General features: G+C 44.9%; 1 protein-coding gene across 1 annotated transcript in view; it reads left to right on the forward strand.

The window, feature by feature from the left end:
- Positions 1-8719: 8719 nt before the first annotated feature.
- LOC142498749 (peroxisomal bifunctional enzyme-like) overlaps positions 8720-13476 on the forward strand; it is a 32353-nt gene continuing 27596 nt past the window's right edge. The window contains exons 1-3 of the mRNA XM_075607100.1: positions 8720-8872; positions 12108-12211; positions 12296-12471. Of these exons, the coding sequence (XP_075463215.1) occupies positions 8799-8872; positions 12108-12211; positions 12296-12471 (354 nt within the window). The 5' untranslated portion in view covers positions 8720-8798. The remainder of the gene's footprint in view (positions 8873-12107; positions 12212-12295; positions 12472-13476) is intronic.

A 13476-nucleotide genomic window follows, 5' to 3' on the forward strand; every position in this document is an offset into this window, starting at 1 on the left:
CGGGCATGAGTGACCGAGGCCCTGTGCCGCGCGGGTTGCGCCTGGGTTTGCGCCGTGTGCCATCGCTTCCTGCGGGCGCAAGGGGCCCGCGAACGCCCGCGTCAGTGGAGGGCTGAATGGCGCCGCTGCCAATGGGCGTGAGGAGCGTGTGGGTGGAACGACGCCGCTGCCAGCCGCTTCTGCGCATGTGTGGCATCCGTCAGCAGCGCCATCACAACTGCGCATGCGCGGCATGGCAGCGGTCGTGGAACAGTTAGGTGGGCGGTTAGGAGCGGCGGCGGCTACCGCCGCCGCATATGTCAGCAGGCGGGTGTGTGGGGGGGGGGGCGGCGGCGATTAGGAGTGCCGCCGTTCACATTTCGCCCCCCAGCTATCCAGTTTTGCTCTATCAGGACTAGGTGCCACGAAAGAAGTTTCACTTCAAAAGATGATATCGCGGTGTGATGCTGACTGAAAGAACAAACTGGAGGGGAAAGATGGACACTATGGGAGAACTGGAAGGGAGAATGAAACAAGCCGTAAACCATTCCTCTAATTCCCAAACCTTCTATATAGTTCTCGGTCCTGACTTCTGCATCCCCTTGTGTCCAGAGATATATAAGTAAATACCTGAGTCCTTTAGTTGTAGCCGCGGAGATCCCGCGTGCTGGAACCGAAGTGGTAACTGGGGCCTCAGACCGTCCGGGAAGACTCCTGGCTGATGCTCTATGTCCCGCTACATGTGGAGGTGCCCGTCCCCCGTCGGCGTTATCCCGTGATACATCGCGAAACTCCAGAGTACCTGTGCTACGGAAGTGCGTCATTCCAATCCTCGGATAATGAAGGTAGGTAAAAAAATTGGTTGAACAGTAAGATCCAAAGAAATAAGCACCGATCAACTCACCAGTTGTTGAAAAAATAAAAAAAAGTTTAATCGTTACATGATTAAAAAACATGAAGACAGTACAGGACAATTCTCCCACGCGTTTCAGGCTATGCAGCCCTTTCTCAAGGAGTGTAATAGGGGCAGGACGATGAAAAGTTTATATAGCCCCTCCTCTGAACTCTAACACACCTGAAACATATACAGGTGATTAAAACGTGTAGTGTTAACCATTGGATGTGCGCAAGTCTATATGTTAATGAAAAGCTAGATGGTTGGTTGAAAGTGTACAACTGTTAAATGTGTACTTAGATGTATACTAATAGGACACATAGTACAAAGTACGTGGGACTGCCATGGGTACATGCTTCGCACCATCCTATGTGAATCTTTTCATGGGATGGTGGGAAGAGTCCCACGTGTTTGGAGAAAAGAACCCATATTGTCACCACATACACTTCTATCGTCGCTACATTGATGATCTACTGTTGATATGGAACAGTTCCATCGAACAGCTGATGGCCTTCCTAGACTATGTCAACAGTAACTCGCTCAATCTCACGTTCACCTCACAACACCATTCACATCACATACATTACCTTGATCTCAGGCTATTCATAGGCCTAGACCAAATGATTCACACGAAAACATTTCGAAATGAGCACTCCAGAACACTCTTCTTCACGCTCATAGTGCACACAGTCATACTCTATTCAGAGGCATACAGTACCATACACTGGCGACACACTTTATTCGAGCTCGGCTAGTCCCACGAATTCGGGTATACCCGGGTGTATTGAGGTTTGTGACTGGTTTCTGCCCGAGTGCATTGAGGTATTTTCCAGGCAGGGATTGAAGCATTTTATTCCCGCTGGCTGCAATACTGCACAGTATATATATATATACTGCATTACAATTCATGAATTTATGCCATCTGGTAGACACGCGAAGCATTGCAGCCTATTAAATCCTAATCATTATCGTTTAACAGATCAGCCGCCCGTCAGCCAGGCATGAACCCAGGCTGGGAAGGCAAACGCAACGGGGCTTGTCAGAGGTGAGGAGCGGCGCATTCCAGGTATCTGCCAGGTACATACTGGGTATTTGCTCGAATAAAGTGTGTCGGTGCAGTATGGCCAATTTATACGTTTACGACTAAATTGTTCCAATATTGAAGATTATCATCTCAGAGCTACAGAGCTCACAAATCGTTTCCTTGCAAGAGGATACAATAAAAAAACACTAATTGAAGCTAATCAGAATGCTCTCAACCAAAACAGAGAGGAGTTGATAGATGGTGATCGAGTCCCTGGGAAAATGATGAGAACAGGACAAGATAAACACACGTCTGACCTGGACCCTCCACATTTTATAACAACTTTCAGTAATCAAGCACATGCAATCAAACAAATTATAAATAAACACTGGTCTATTCTTAACATTGACCCCCCTTTTGAAGGATATTACAGCAATAAATCCAAAGTTTGTCTTCAAAAAATTACAAACATTGGGTAATATAATTTCTCCAAGTGTAATTAAAAATGACAAAACTCTCAATAAGAGGGAGTTCTTTCCAAAAATTAACAGGTTGCTACACTTGTAGTCGCTGTAAAATTTGTCCATATGTACTCAAGACAAAAACATTTACAGATGCGGAGGTTACCAGGTCACACAACATAACTACTTTTATCAACTGCAATTCAGAATTTGTTCTCTATATGCTTATTTGCGGCTGTAACAAGAGATACATCGGTCTTACCACACGTATGTTTAAGATACGGATAATGGAGCACGAGACTCATTCTAAAACGAGACCGTGTGCATCCAGTGTCTAAACATTTTGATGTTTGTCAGAATGGTTCTCTTGTTAACTTCAAATGCATTGCCATTGAACATGTTCATATCCACTGTCGTGGAGGTGATAGGACGAATGCTTTATACAGGAGAGAAGCCCTTTGGATATTTTCTTTAAACACCCTGATTCCTAAAGTGCTTAATACCCAATGGGATTTGAAATATTTTCTTTAAATATTTCCTTTAAATATCTTCTCTAAATATACGGCATTTTGTCCATTCACAGTATACATTTGCTCTGTTTTGTCTCACAGGATTTGTTCATATATCACCTAAGCAAACTATCTGCTATTTCTATCTAGCTAATTGTGATAATGAGTTTGCAATACTTTCATCATTTTAGTGATGCACTATCACCCAATATTTATACACTGTTAATACTCATATGACGGATAATAAATAACTAATAACAGAGTTATTTCATCCATGTGTTTTCCTGCTGTGATAATGATGATATAGCTCTTATCAGCTCTGTTAATAATTCTTTCTCTCTGTGAAAGGATTACTGGTAATTGTTATTCAACATTATCATCTTTGTCGATTCACATATGGAATCTTTATGGGTATGATATAGGTGTTTCTTTGACAGATATATAGTGGGTTCTAGATTGCATCATTAATTAGCACTTGTTCATAATTTGCTGATTTAACTACAGTATTATATTGATGAGTCTCTGTATTCTACATATGCATTTCTTTTTGGTTATACCTGCTATTTGACTTAAGTCATATTGACTATCCATTTTTAAACACATGAAAGCATTTATAACTAGGTGTCACAAGTCTTCTAGATTTGACAAGAATCTATTGTTTATGATAGTATTATTTAATATCCAATTTATCATATATATTTAAACTATCTACAACACGTCCATTTCTGACAGTTTAGACTTATCATGCATTATGGATCTTTTATCCAATTTACTTTGTACTATATGTCCTATTAGTATACATCTAAGTACACATTTAACAGATGTACACTTTCAACCAACCATCTAGCTTTTCATTAACATAGAGACTTGCGCACATCCAATGGTTAACACTACACGTTTTAATCACCTGTATATGTTTCAGGTGTGTTAGAGTTCAGAGGAGGGGCTATATAAACTTTTCATCATCCTGCCCCTATAACACTCTCTGAGAAAGGGCTGCATAGCCTGAAACGCGTGGGAGAATTGTCCTATACTGTCTTCATGTTTTTTGTTTTTTAATCATGTAAGGATTAAACTTTTTTTTATTTTTTCAACAACTGGTGAGTTGATCGGTGCTTATTTCTTTGGATCCTGCTGTTCAACCAATTTTTTACCTACCTCCGCTCAGATCCTCCCCTTTCCACCCCCCCCCTTGGGATTGGACTGCTCTACCTATATAGGCTCAGCTGTACCACTGGCACTTTGGCTGAGCATAGATTCCTGTTCCCTGTGCTTACCTCTCCTGTCTTCTAGTTATCCTGCCTTGCCTCATTTTGATCTTGTTTACCGACCTCGGCTTGCTTTTGGACCACCGCTTCTCTGGAATACTGACCTCGGCTACCCTCGACCCTCCGCTACTCTCCAACCCTGAACTCGGCTCTCGGACCTCGACCACTCTACCTTCTCCAGCATCGACCTCGGACTAGTACCCTCTACGTTCCGGATTCCACCTACCCTATCCTTGACAAGTATTACGACAACTCAACCCTCTCCACTCCAGACCCAGCTAGATCGACTATCCACACTCCAGACCGGACCCCGTGCCTGTCGGTGGCATTGTATCTATTCCCACCTCAGTACCGAGATTTTCGTTTTGTTTGTGGTGAGCACAGCGTGACACAACGGGGCTCAGTGTACTGGCACCGCTGACACCGCCATCGACCAGGACCTGGGTTAAACCATCTAAAGATACTATACCATATACTGTAGGTTCTTTTGTTGCGCTTTCTGGCTTCCTATTAAAGTGTTGATGTTTGGGGATATCCGATTAAAAAAAAAAAATCATCACGAACAACTTTAATATATTGGGTGTATGTTTACTTGTGGTGTATGACTGACTGTTACCTGGACAACGCTTCCACGAGCCACTGAAACCATGACGCATGCTTATTAATGATAATATCAAGTCGCATATTCCGTTCTAAGTTTAGCACTGATGATTGTGTGAAATCAGATTGTCCTGAGGAGTGAGCGGCGGATGGGCCTGAGGAGTGAGCGGCGGATGGGCCTGAGGAGTGAGCGGCGGATGGGCCTGAGGAGTCAGCGGCGGATGGGCCTGAGGAGTGAGCGGCGGATGGGCCTGAGGAGTGAGCGGCGGATGGGCCTGAGGAGTGAGCGGCGGATGGGCTTGAGGAGCGAGCGGCGGATGGGCCTGAGGAGCGAGCGGCGGATGGGCCTGAGGAGCGAGCGGCGGATGGGCCTGAGGAGTGAGTGGCGGATGGGCCTGAGGAGTGAGCGGCGGATGGGCCTGAGGAGCGAGCGGCGGATGGGCTTGAGGAGCGAGCTGCGGATGGGCTTGAGGAGCGAGCGGCGGATGGGCTTGAGGAGCGAGCGGCGGATGGGCCTGAGGAGTGAGCGGCGGATGGGCTTGAGGAGCGAGCGGCGGATGGGCCTGAGGAGCGAGCGGCGGATGGGCCTGAGGAGTGAGCGGCGGATGGGCCTGAGGAGTGAGCGGCGGATGGGCCTGAGGAGCGAGCGGCGGATGGGCTTGAGGAGCGAGCGGCGGATGGGCCTGAGGAGTGAGCGGCGGATGGGCCTGAGGAGCGAGCGGCGGATGGGCCTGAGGAGTGAGCGGCGGATGGGCCTGAGGAGTGAGCGGCGGATGGGCCTGAGGAGTGAGCGGCGGATGGGCCTGAGGAGTGAGCGGCGGGATTGGAAGACCTTGTTTTTCCATGTTATTTAAAGTCATTAGGTCACATTAAGTACGATGCCCAACACCTGCGTGCCTATTGATCTAGTTATTTAATGCACAGTACTATAACGTTTTGGAACTAATGTAGGGATATTTTTCAATAGGTGTTTGGTGCCTTTTAAAACAAAGCAAAATGTGACGACACTGTGCTCATTTGCATGTCATTTCCCAGAATCCCTAGCTGCAGTAGAAGCAATGTGTGGTAGGAGATACTGGGGGAAGGCAGGGTTGCAGAACTGTCTGAGACATGTGAATGTGCTCACAAGTGATATTTTCATTTGCCGTATGCGAAAACAAAACAATAATGTAGATTTTTGGGCAGACTTATATTTTTTTGGGCAGACTTATATTTGCATATATGTTGCATATTTTGGTCTACCTTGGCGTTTGGTGTGCAGGCTTAAGATACTTTGGCCAAAGAATCAAACTAAATGACCATATGTTTTTAGTTTAGATATACATATATATATAGGTACTTTACTGTGTATCTGTGTCATTGGAGGTAGCATTGGGCTCTGTCTGTGTTCTATGTTCTGTCCTTGATTTTAACTTTTTACACTTTTGGGTGTCGTCAGTCTCTCTTGGGGGTGCTGATGTAGCCGCAGTGAAGACTCCACACTCAACTCCCACACACAACGCACAGTACAAAAAGATAAACAGCGGATCACACACTCCACAAGAACTTAAGCCCAGGTTCACACAAGGGTGCTAACATTTCGCACGCTTTTACTCCCTATCATATGAATGGGAGCTGAGGTGTGCTAAAGCTTAGCACCCTTTTGTGGATCTGGATCTGGAGTTGCAAAAATCCGTCCCGAGATGGATTCAATTTCATTTTTTTCTCTCCATGAAATGGTGCAAACAGTACAACGTTTCGGGCGCTTACTGCTCCTTTCTTGAGGTAGGATATATTTTACTCGCTGTTAATCTTTTTTCACTTCAAAAAAAATCAAACAGAGATGTAGAAGTATTTGCCATCATTTTTGAAAGTTTTTTTTGGAAATGTTTAGGATCATACCGCTATTCCCCCTCCTCAGATTCCTGTTCCTGGTCCCCCTCCTCAGACTCCTGTTCTCCCTCCCCCAGGCTCCTCTCCCAGCCTCCAGCACCCACCTCTCGGCCTCCTGTCCCAGCCCGGGCCGTAGCTTGGTGCTCAGCACGTACAGGTAGATGGTGGCACTGGCGAACACAAAGAAGAAGCCGGCTAGGGAACGCATGGTGCTGGGAGGGTTGAACCGAGATTCCCCCCGGAACGGAAAGCACGCGCGCAGCAGAGCCCGGGGGAGCACACAAGGAGCAGGGACCGAGAGGACAGGGGGGCGGAATACTATGTGACGCCAAGAGCTGTCACCATGGCAACTGAAGGTAGTAAGCAGGCACAAAGTCCACACACAGGAATTTAATTATGTATCAAAGTCTCAATGGCTCAACATTAATGCAGAAACAGCAGCAGATTTACCCGAGACAAATTAATCATTGTTTTTATTCTCATCAATGTTATGCTGTTTTGCCATCATGGATTTTAACTGGGCAGCTTTAAACAGGATTACCAACATAGATTGTAAGATATTTGGGGCAGGACTTGTTTTTGCCTTGGGTTGTCATTTACCTCTTCCCCTTATTCCCATTGTTATTCATTTACTTAGCTTCTATTGTAATGTTGTAAAGTGTACACTATTGATACTATATAAATAAAATGATGCATTCATAATTACAGAATAACGGCTTGTGACAATAAACACACATTGAGACCATAGCCCATTCCATCTGTGGCCATATAGCAGACCATCCAACATTGCTTGAGCACATTGAAATAGTTACACAACACATAGGCTAAGTCCATGATGTGGGAGACCGCGTGGAAGCGTCCGCACGGGGCGTGATCAGACTGCATAAAGGCAGTGATCACACCCATAGACTGTGCGGGCGGAGGCAGGAGGGGGCGCGCATTGCGCAAGATATCAGTTGAAACGGATTTCTTGGAGAGACACGCGGGTCACGTGAGCTGTTCGCCCAATGAGGGCGAACCAGCTCCGTGACGCCCCTAGGCACGCCCCCCACAGCCCGTCGACCATGGCCAGGGAAAGCACCCACTTTCCCACAGCCTCCGCACGCCTCCGCGCGGGTGAAGGCACCATGGCCCGGGCATTAGCTTCCTCTGTCATTGTGGGATACAAGCGCTTACAAGATTTTACCAACAAAACACTACAAATGGGGGATTTGTTTGTATGTACATTTATATATCACTGTTGATACATTCCCCATAACATGTTGTTCATTATTATATCAGTCATTCATCTGAAAGGTGAAGAAATGACTAGAAGGTTCCAAGTTTCAACCAATGGGCGCCAGGCAGCGCATTGCTCCTCGGCTCTCACACCTGCAATAGGTACAACTGGTTTTAATAGGTACAGGACATACAAACTAGGTAGAGTTGGAAGGTATGCCATAGTGGCCATGATTACAGAGTCAGGGAAACATATGATTGAGAAAGTGTGTACATTTTCCCTACAGAGGTATTTAGGTTACACAGAAAAAATTGACAGCAGATGCCCACTTGGCCCACCTAACCTAGTCTGCCAACTTGTTATTTATTGGATGCCCCCAGCAGCAAAGCGGTAAGAGAAAATGGGGCATGTTTTCTTTGAAAGACATGGTGTATTTTGTGTCCCAGAATGTCACCATGTTTGCCCTGAGACATTATACACCCCTTTGTGTTTGTGTTTATTAGGACAGATATGAATCTCATTATCAGTTTGATCCTGGGACACCAGACAGAGAAGCGGTACAATGGATGGAATAGATAGTTACACTGAAGTTGGTGACCAGTTTAAAGTTATTTAATTGATACAATCATCTGATACAAATGCAGAATGAAATCAGCAGTCAGCGATTCCATTGGTCCAGACTCCAGCACAGCTGCGCTTCCATTGGTCCAGACTCCAGCACAGCTGCGCTTCCATTGGTCCAGACTCCAGCACAGCTGCGCTTCCATTGGTCCAGACTCCAGCACAGCTGCGCTTCCATTGGTTGCCTATTAACCAATCAGGGGCTTCAGTCCAACAAAGCATCTGATAGGCCAGCTGTCAAAGCAGCTTGAGTTCTGATTGGTTGAGGCCCTTTAAGGAGGCTCCTTGCGGGTAACTTTTCCCCTTGTTTCTCCTCCGTTGCACTTTGTGTCAGATCTGAAGCAGGGGACATGGCAGCCACACGACGCCTGTCTCACACGGTGGCCGTGATCACTATCAACCACCCGCCTGTCAATGCGCTGAGGTAACCTGCAGTCCCCGCATTCCCAAAACGGCAACTACAAGTCCCATAATGCACCGGGGGTCAGGAGTCCGTTCATTAACAGCTCAACGGCAGAGCTACAAGTCCCATAATGCACCGGGGGTCAGGAGTCCTTTCATTAACAGCTCAACGGCAGAGCTACAAGTCCCTTAATGCGCTGTGCCTGGGGCCCCTTTACCTAGCAGAGCTCCCTCATTCTCTATATATGTATAGGACAACAAGATCCACAATGCAATGGTGCATGGGACCCCTTTACCTAGCAGAGCTCCCTCATTCTCTATATATGTATAGGACAACAAGCTCCACAATGCAATGGTGCATGGGGCCCCTTTACCTAGCAGAGCTCCCTCATTTATCGCAGGCAAGACACTGTATTTCTATATATTGGCCTTTGGGGCAGGAACTTTCCCTAATGTTACTTTTATGCCTGAAGCGGTTATTCCCATTGTGCATTATATTATTATGTCACATGTATTACTGCTGTGACGTGCTATATAAATAAAGAGATCTCTCTGTCTCTCATAGAAGAGAAGCCGCACTCACGAAACGGCAGTTTCTTGTCTGGGTGCACTATTCCTGGGGATAATTAATCTAAAACAAATTATAGTAGGTGCTCACAGGTTACTTTTAATTACATACAAAATGTATTCACTACTTCAACGTTTCGATCCTATTCCATCCTGAGAAAGGTCCTGGAACCAAAACGTTGATGTAGTTAATGCATTTTGTATGTAAAGCAAAGTAACCTGTGAGTGCCAAGTATAATTTGCTTTAGGTTATTCCGGTATATAAAACCACAATAGCCATAATTTGCTTTGGCTGGGAACCCTCTACGCAATGTAAATCTTCTTTGTTCCACCAGCAAAATGCAGGTTTAAATGATGGGAAACCCCTAACCCGCTAATACACGTTCCCTAATAATATGGAGGACTACAACATCCTAGTCAGTATGGGAAATCACCAATAGCTGCTTTTCTTACAGTTTGATATATGAGCAAAGTATATCATTTTAAAGACTGAATTATATAATAATGATACTTTACAAACAACGAATAATTCCTGCCACCCTATATCTCCCTATCTCAGGACATCCTCCTACTGGCCTTGACAAAGCTTTCGCAAGCGAAACGCACGTGTCGGCATCCGACAGTAAAGGTGCACGCGCAGAGCCAACACTTACTAATGCTGTTTAAAACTCCATAAAGAAAACTCGGCGTGGCATCAGTTATTTTATAAAACTAGTTTAATGCATCCAAAACCTGTTTTGTGCCTTTTCATTGGGTTGGTTTTGTTGAGAATGGCACAGAATTGGCTTTTTCTTGATACACATGTAAACGGTGATGGCAGCTACAGTAGATATCTTTAAGGAATGGTTGGACATGTCTTTAGAAAGGAAAGGTATCCAGGGATATGCTGAAGAAGTTAAACATAGGAAGGGCATTGATTCAGGGAGACATCTGATTACCGTTACTGTGGTCTGTAAGGATTTGTTTCCCCCCCTTAAACATAATGGACAAATATTGCACAGGGGTTTTGTTTGCTTCCTCTGGGTCAATAGAATATAAATATAGGATGCGTTTCTCGCCCAATTAGAATGTAACAAAGGATAGACAGATGTGGGTTTTTTTCAACCTAATCTACCATGTAACTATGTATGTAACAATATTGCTCCGTAAATATCTCCCCACATTATCTGTTCACCATTTGTGTATTAGATTGACTAATATTAGAGGTGTCTTTATGAACTAGAACAAAATAAAGCGTCAAGCAAACAGGAAGTTGAAGAGCAGTGTATTGTATTGTATGTCTTTATTTATTTAGCGCCATTAATGTACATAGCACTTCACAGCAGTAATACACGGGGTAATCAAATAAATAACAGATAATATAAATAACAGGTCATGGGAATAAGTGCTTCAGACATAGAAGTAACATTAAGGAAGAGGAGTACCTGCCCCGAGGAGCTTACAGTCTAATTGGTAGTTAGGGAGAACGTACAGAGACAGTAGGAGGGAGTTCTAGTAAGTGTCTGCAGGGGGCCAAGATTTATGTATCATGTGTCCAGTATTATCAACAATGCTATTCATATGCTTCTTTAAGCAAGTGTGTCTTAAGGTGGGTCTTAAAGGTAGATAGAGAGGTTGCTAGTCGGGTATTGAGGGGAAGGGCATTCCAGAGGTGTGGGGCAGTCAGTGAGAAAGGTTTAAGGAAGGAGAGGGCTTTAGATACAAAGGGGGTAGAAACAAGACATCTTTGAGAAGAACGCAAGAGTCTGGATGGTGCATAACGAGAAATTAGGGCTGAGATGTAAGGAGGGGCAGAAGAGTGTAAAGCTTTAAAAGTGAGGAGGAGAATTGAGTGTGAGATGCAGGATTTGATCAGAAGCCAGGAGACGGATTTCAGGAGGGGAGACGCTGAGACAGATTTAGGAAAGAGTAGAGTGATTCTGGCAGCAGCATTTAGGATAGATTGTAGGGGAGACAGGTGAGAGGCAGGATTTTCCGGACAGCAGGAGGTTACAGTAATCAAGACGGGAGAGAATGAGGGCCTGAGTCAGAGTTTTAGCAGTCGAGCAACAGAGGAACGGGCGTATCTTTGTTATATTGCGGAGGAAACCGCGACAGGTTTTAGAAACGTTTTGCATGTGAGAGGAGAATGTGAGAGAGGAGTCGAGTGTGACCCCTAAGCAGCGTGCTTGGGCTACTGGGTGAATGTTCATACTTCCAACAGTAATGTGGAAGGAGGTAGTAGGGCCAGGTTTGGGAGGAAGTATGAGGAGCTCTGTTTTTGCCATGTTGAGTTTAAGGCGGCGGAGGGCCATCCAGGATGATATAACAGAGAGACATTCAGAAACTTTGGTTTGTACAGCAGGTGTAAGGTCGGGGGTTGGAAAGTAAATTTGTGTGTCGTCAGCATAGAGGTGATATTTAAACCCAAGAGATGTGATTAGGTCACCTAGAGAGAGTGTACAGAGAAGAGGCCCCAGGACAGAGCCCTGGGGTACCCCCACGGAGAGATCAATAGAGGAGGAGGAGGTGTTAGCAGAAGAGACACTGAAAGTACGATAGGAGAGGTAAGAGGAGATCCAGGACAGTGTTGACAAAGAACAAGAGATTATGCTTTAAACATGGTAAATTACCACAAATCAATGGAGCCACCAGTACCCATGGTTTACAGTGATTTCATAACGTGAAACTACTTTGCTGTGTTTTCTCAGCTCTGCCGTCCGTCGGTCGCTGGTGAAGGAGTTTGGAGATGCCGACAAGGATCCTTCGGTGGAGGCGATTGTTCTGTCGGGCGCCAATGGGAAGTTCAGTGCAGGTAACCGCTTGGGTCCAGTGCCCCAGCCCACCCTACACAGTGTGTTCTATGTGTTCTTACCCTGTGTCCTCTCTGCTGCCACAGGTGCCGACATACGGGAGTTCTCCACCTCGGCTTTCAAGACGGTCCCCTCTCTAGAGGAAATAAATGGCACAATTGAAGGCAGCAGGAAGCCTGTGGTGGCTGCCATAGAAGGAGTTGCCCTGGGAGGGGGGCTGGAGCTGGCACTGGCGTGTCATTACAGGGTGGCAGATATACAGGTGCAGTCACCATGCTATGTAGTGCCAGTCGCATATGCAGCTCTTTGCAGTGCAAGCTGGCAGGAAAGTAATATAGTAGTCAATGTTTAAAAAAAGACGTACAGATGTAGCAAGACGTAACGTCTTTGTCGCCACTCGCGATCACGCAACCGCGATAGTGACGGCACCAAAGGATTAATGTTGCAGGGAGTCCCATAGAAAAGCGTGGACCTACCAGAACGCCGTCGTGGCAGACGCTGTCCCCAGCGCCACAGACTTTTTCTTTTTCATCTGCGTCGCTGGGGACAGTAACTTTTAATACATTTGTATACACATTAAGTTCAACCTTCTATTTAATGCGTAATAAAATAATGAAACGCCCTACTTTTTTCTAGCCGATGCCTGCATCTCTTTTATAGGCTTTGCAATTTCTGACAAAATATACTGACTTTCTAATTTAAAACTTTGCATGACACCAAAAGACCACATTAAACAGTATTACATTGTTTACCTACAGTACATTCTTGCTGAGAAAAAACTAAATACCATTTGATTCTTATTCCTACAAAAATTAATTTAATAAGAATATACTTTTTATTCTTATTCTTCTAACAAATCTGAAAACTTTTATAATCTACATTAATTACTTTAAAACTAATTGAAAACAATTTTAGAATTCTATTGTAGCAATAGCTACATGTTAACCTGCATCGCTTTTGAGCTGGTCAAATGCCTGTGTAACCTTCAATGAAAAAAGGTGGGGGCTCGTGGGTTACAGACAGTTTCAAAAAGGCAGAAGACAGAATTGATTTTTAGGTCTAGTCTCTCATTTTCCTTTCAATTAATATAGTTTGGAGTTAATTTTTCTTCCCCGTCATTCTCCTTTTCCTCAACAGAATTCTTTTGACCCATTTTAACTTTTCTCATAGGACTTTTCTCACACAGAGAATTGATTTCACACAGTATTTTTTCCTTTTTTTTTCTTCTCACAAAGAATCACAAAGCATATCTCACTCAGAGAATTGT

This window comes from Ascaphus truei, chromosome 7 (assembly GCF_040206685.1).
Source record: "Ascaphus truei isolate aAscTru1 chromosome 7, aAscTru1.hap1, whole genome shotgun sequence".
In the NCBI taxonomy this organism is placed as follows: Eukaryota; Metazoa; Chordata; class Amphibia; order Anura; family Ascaphidae; genus Ascaphus; species Ascaphus truei.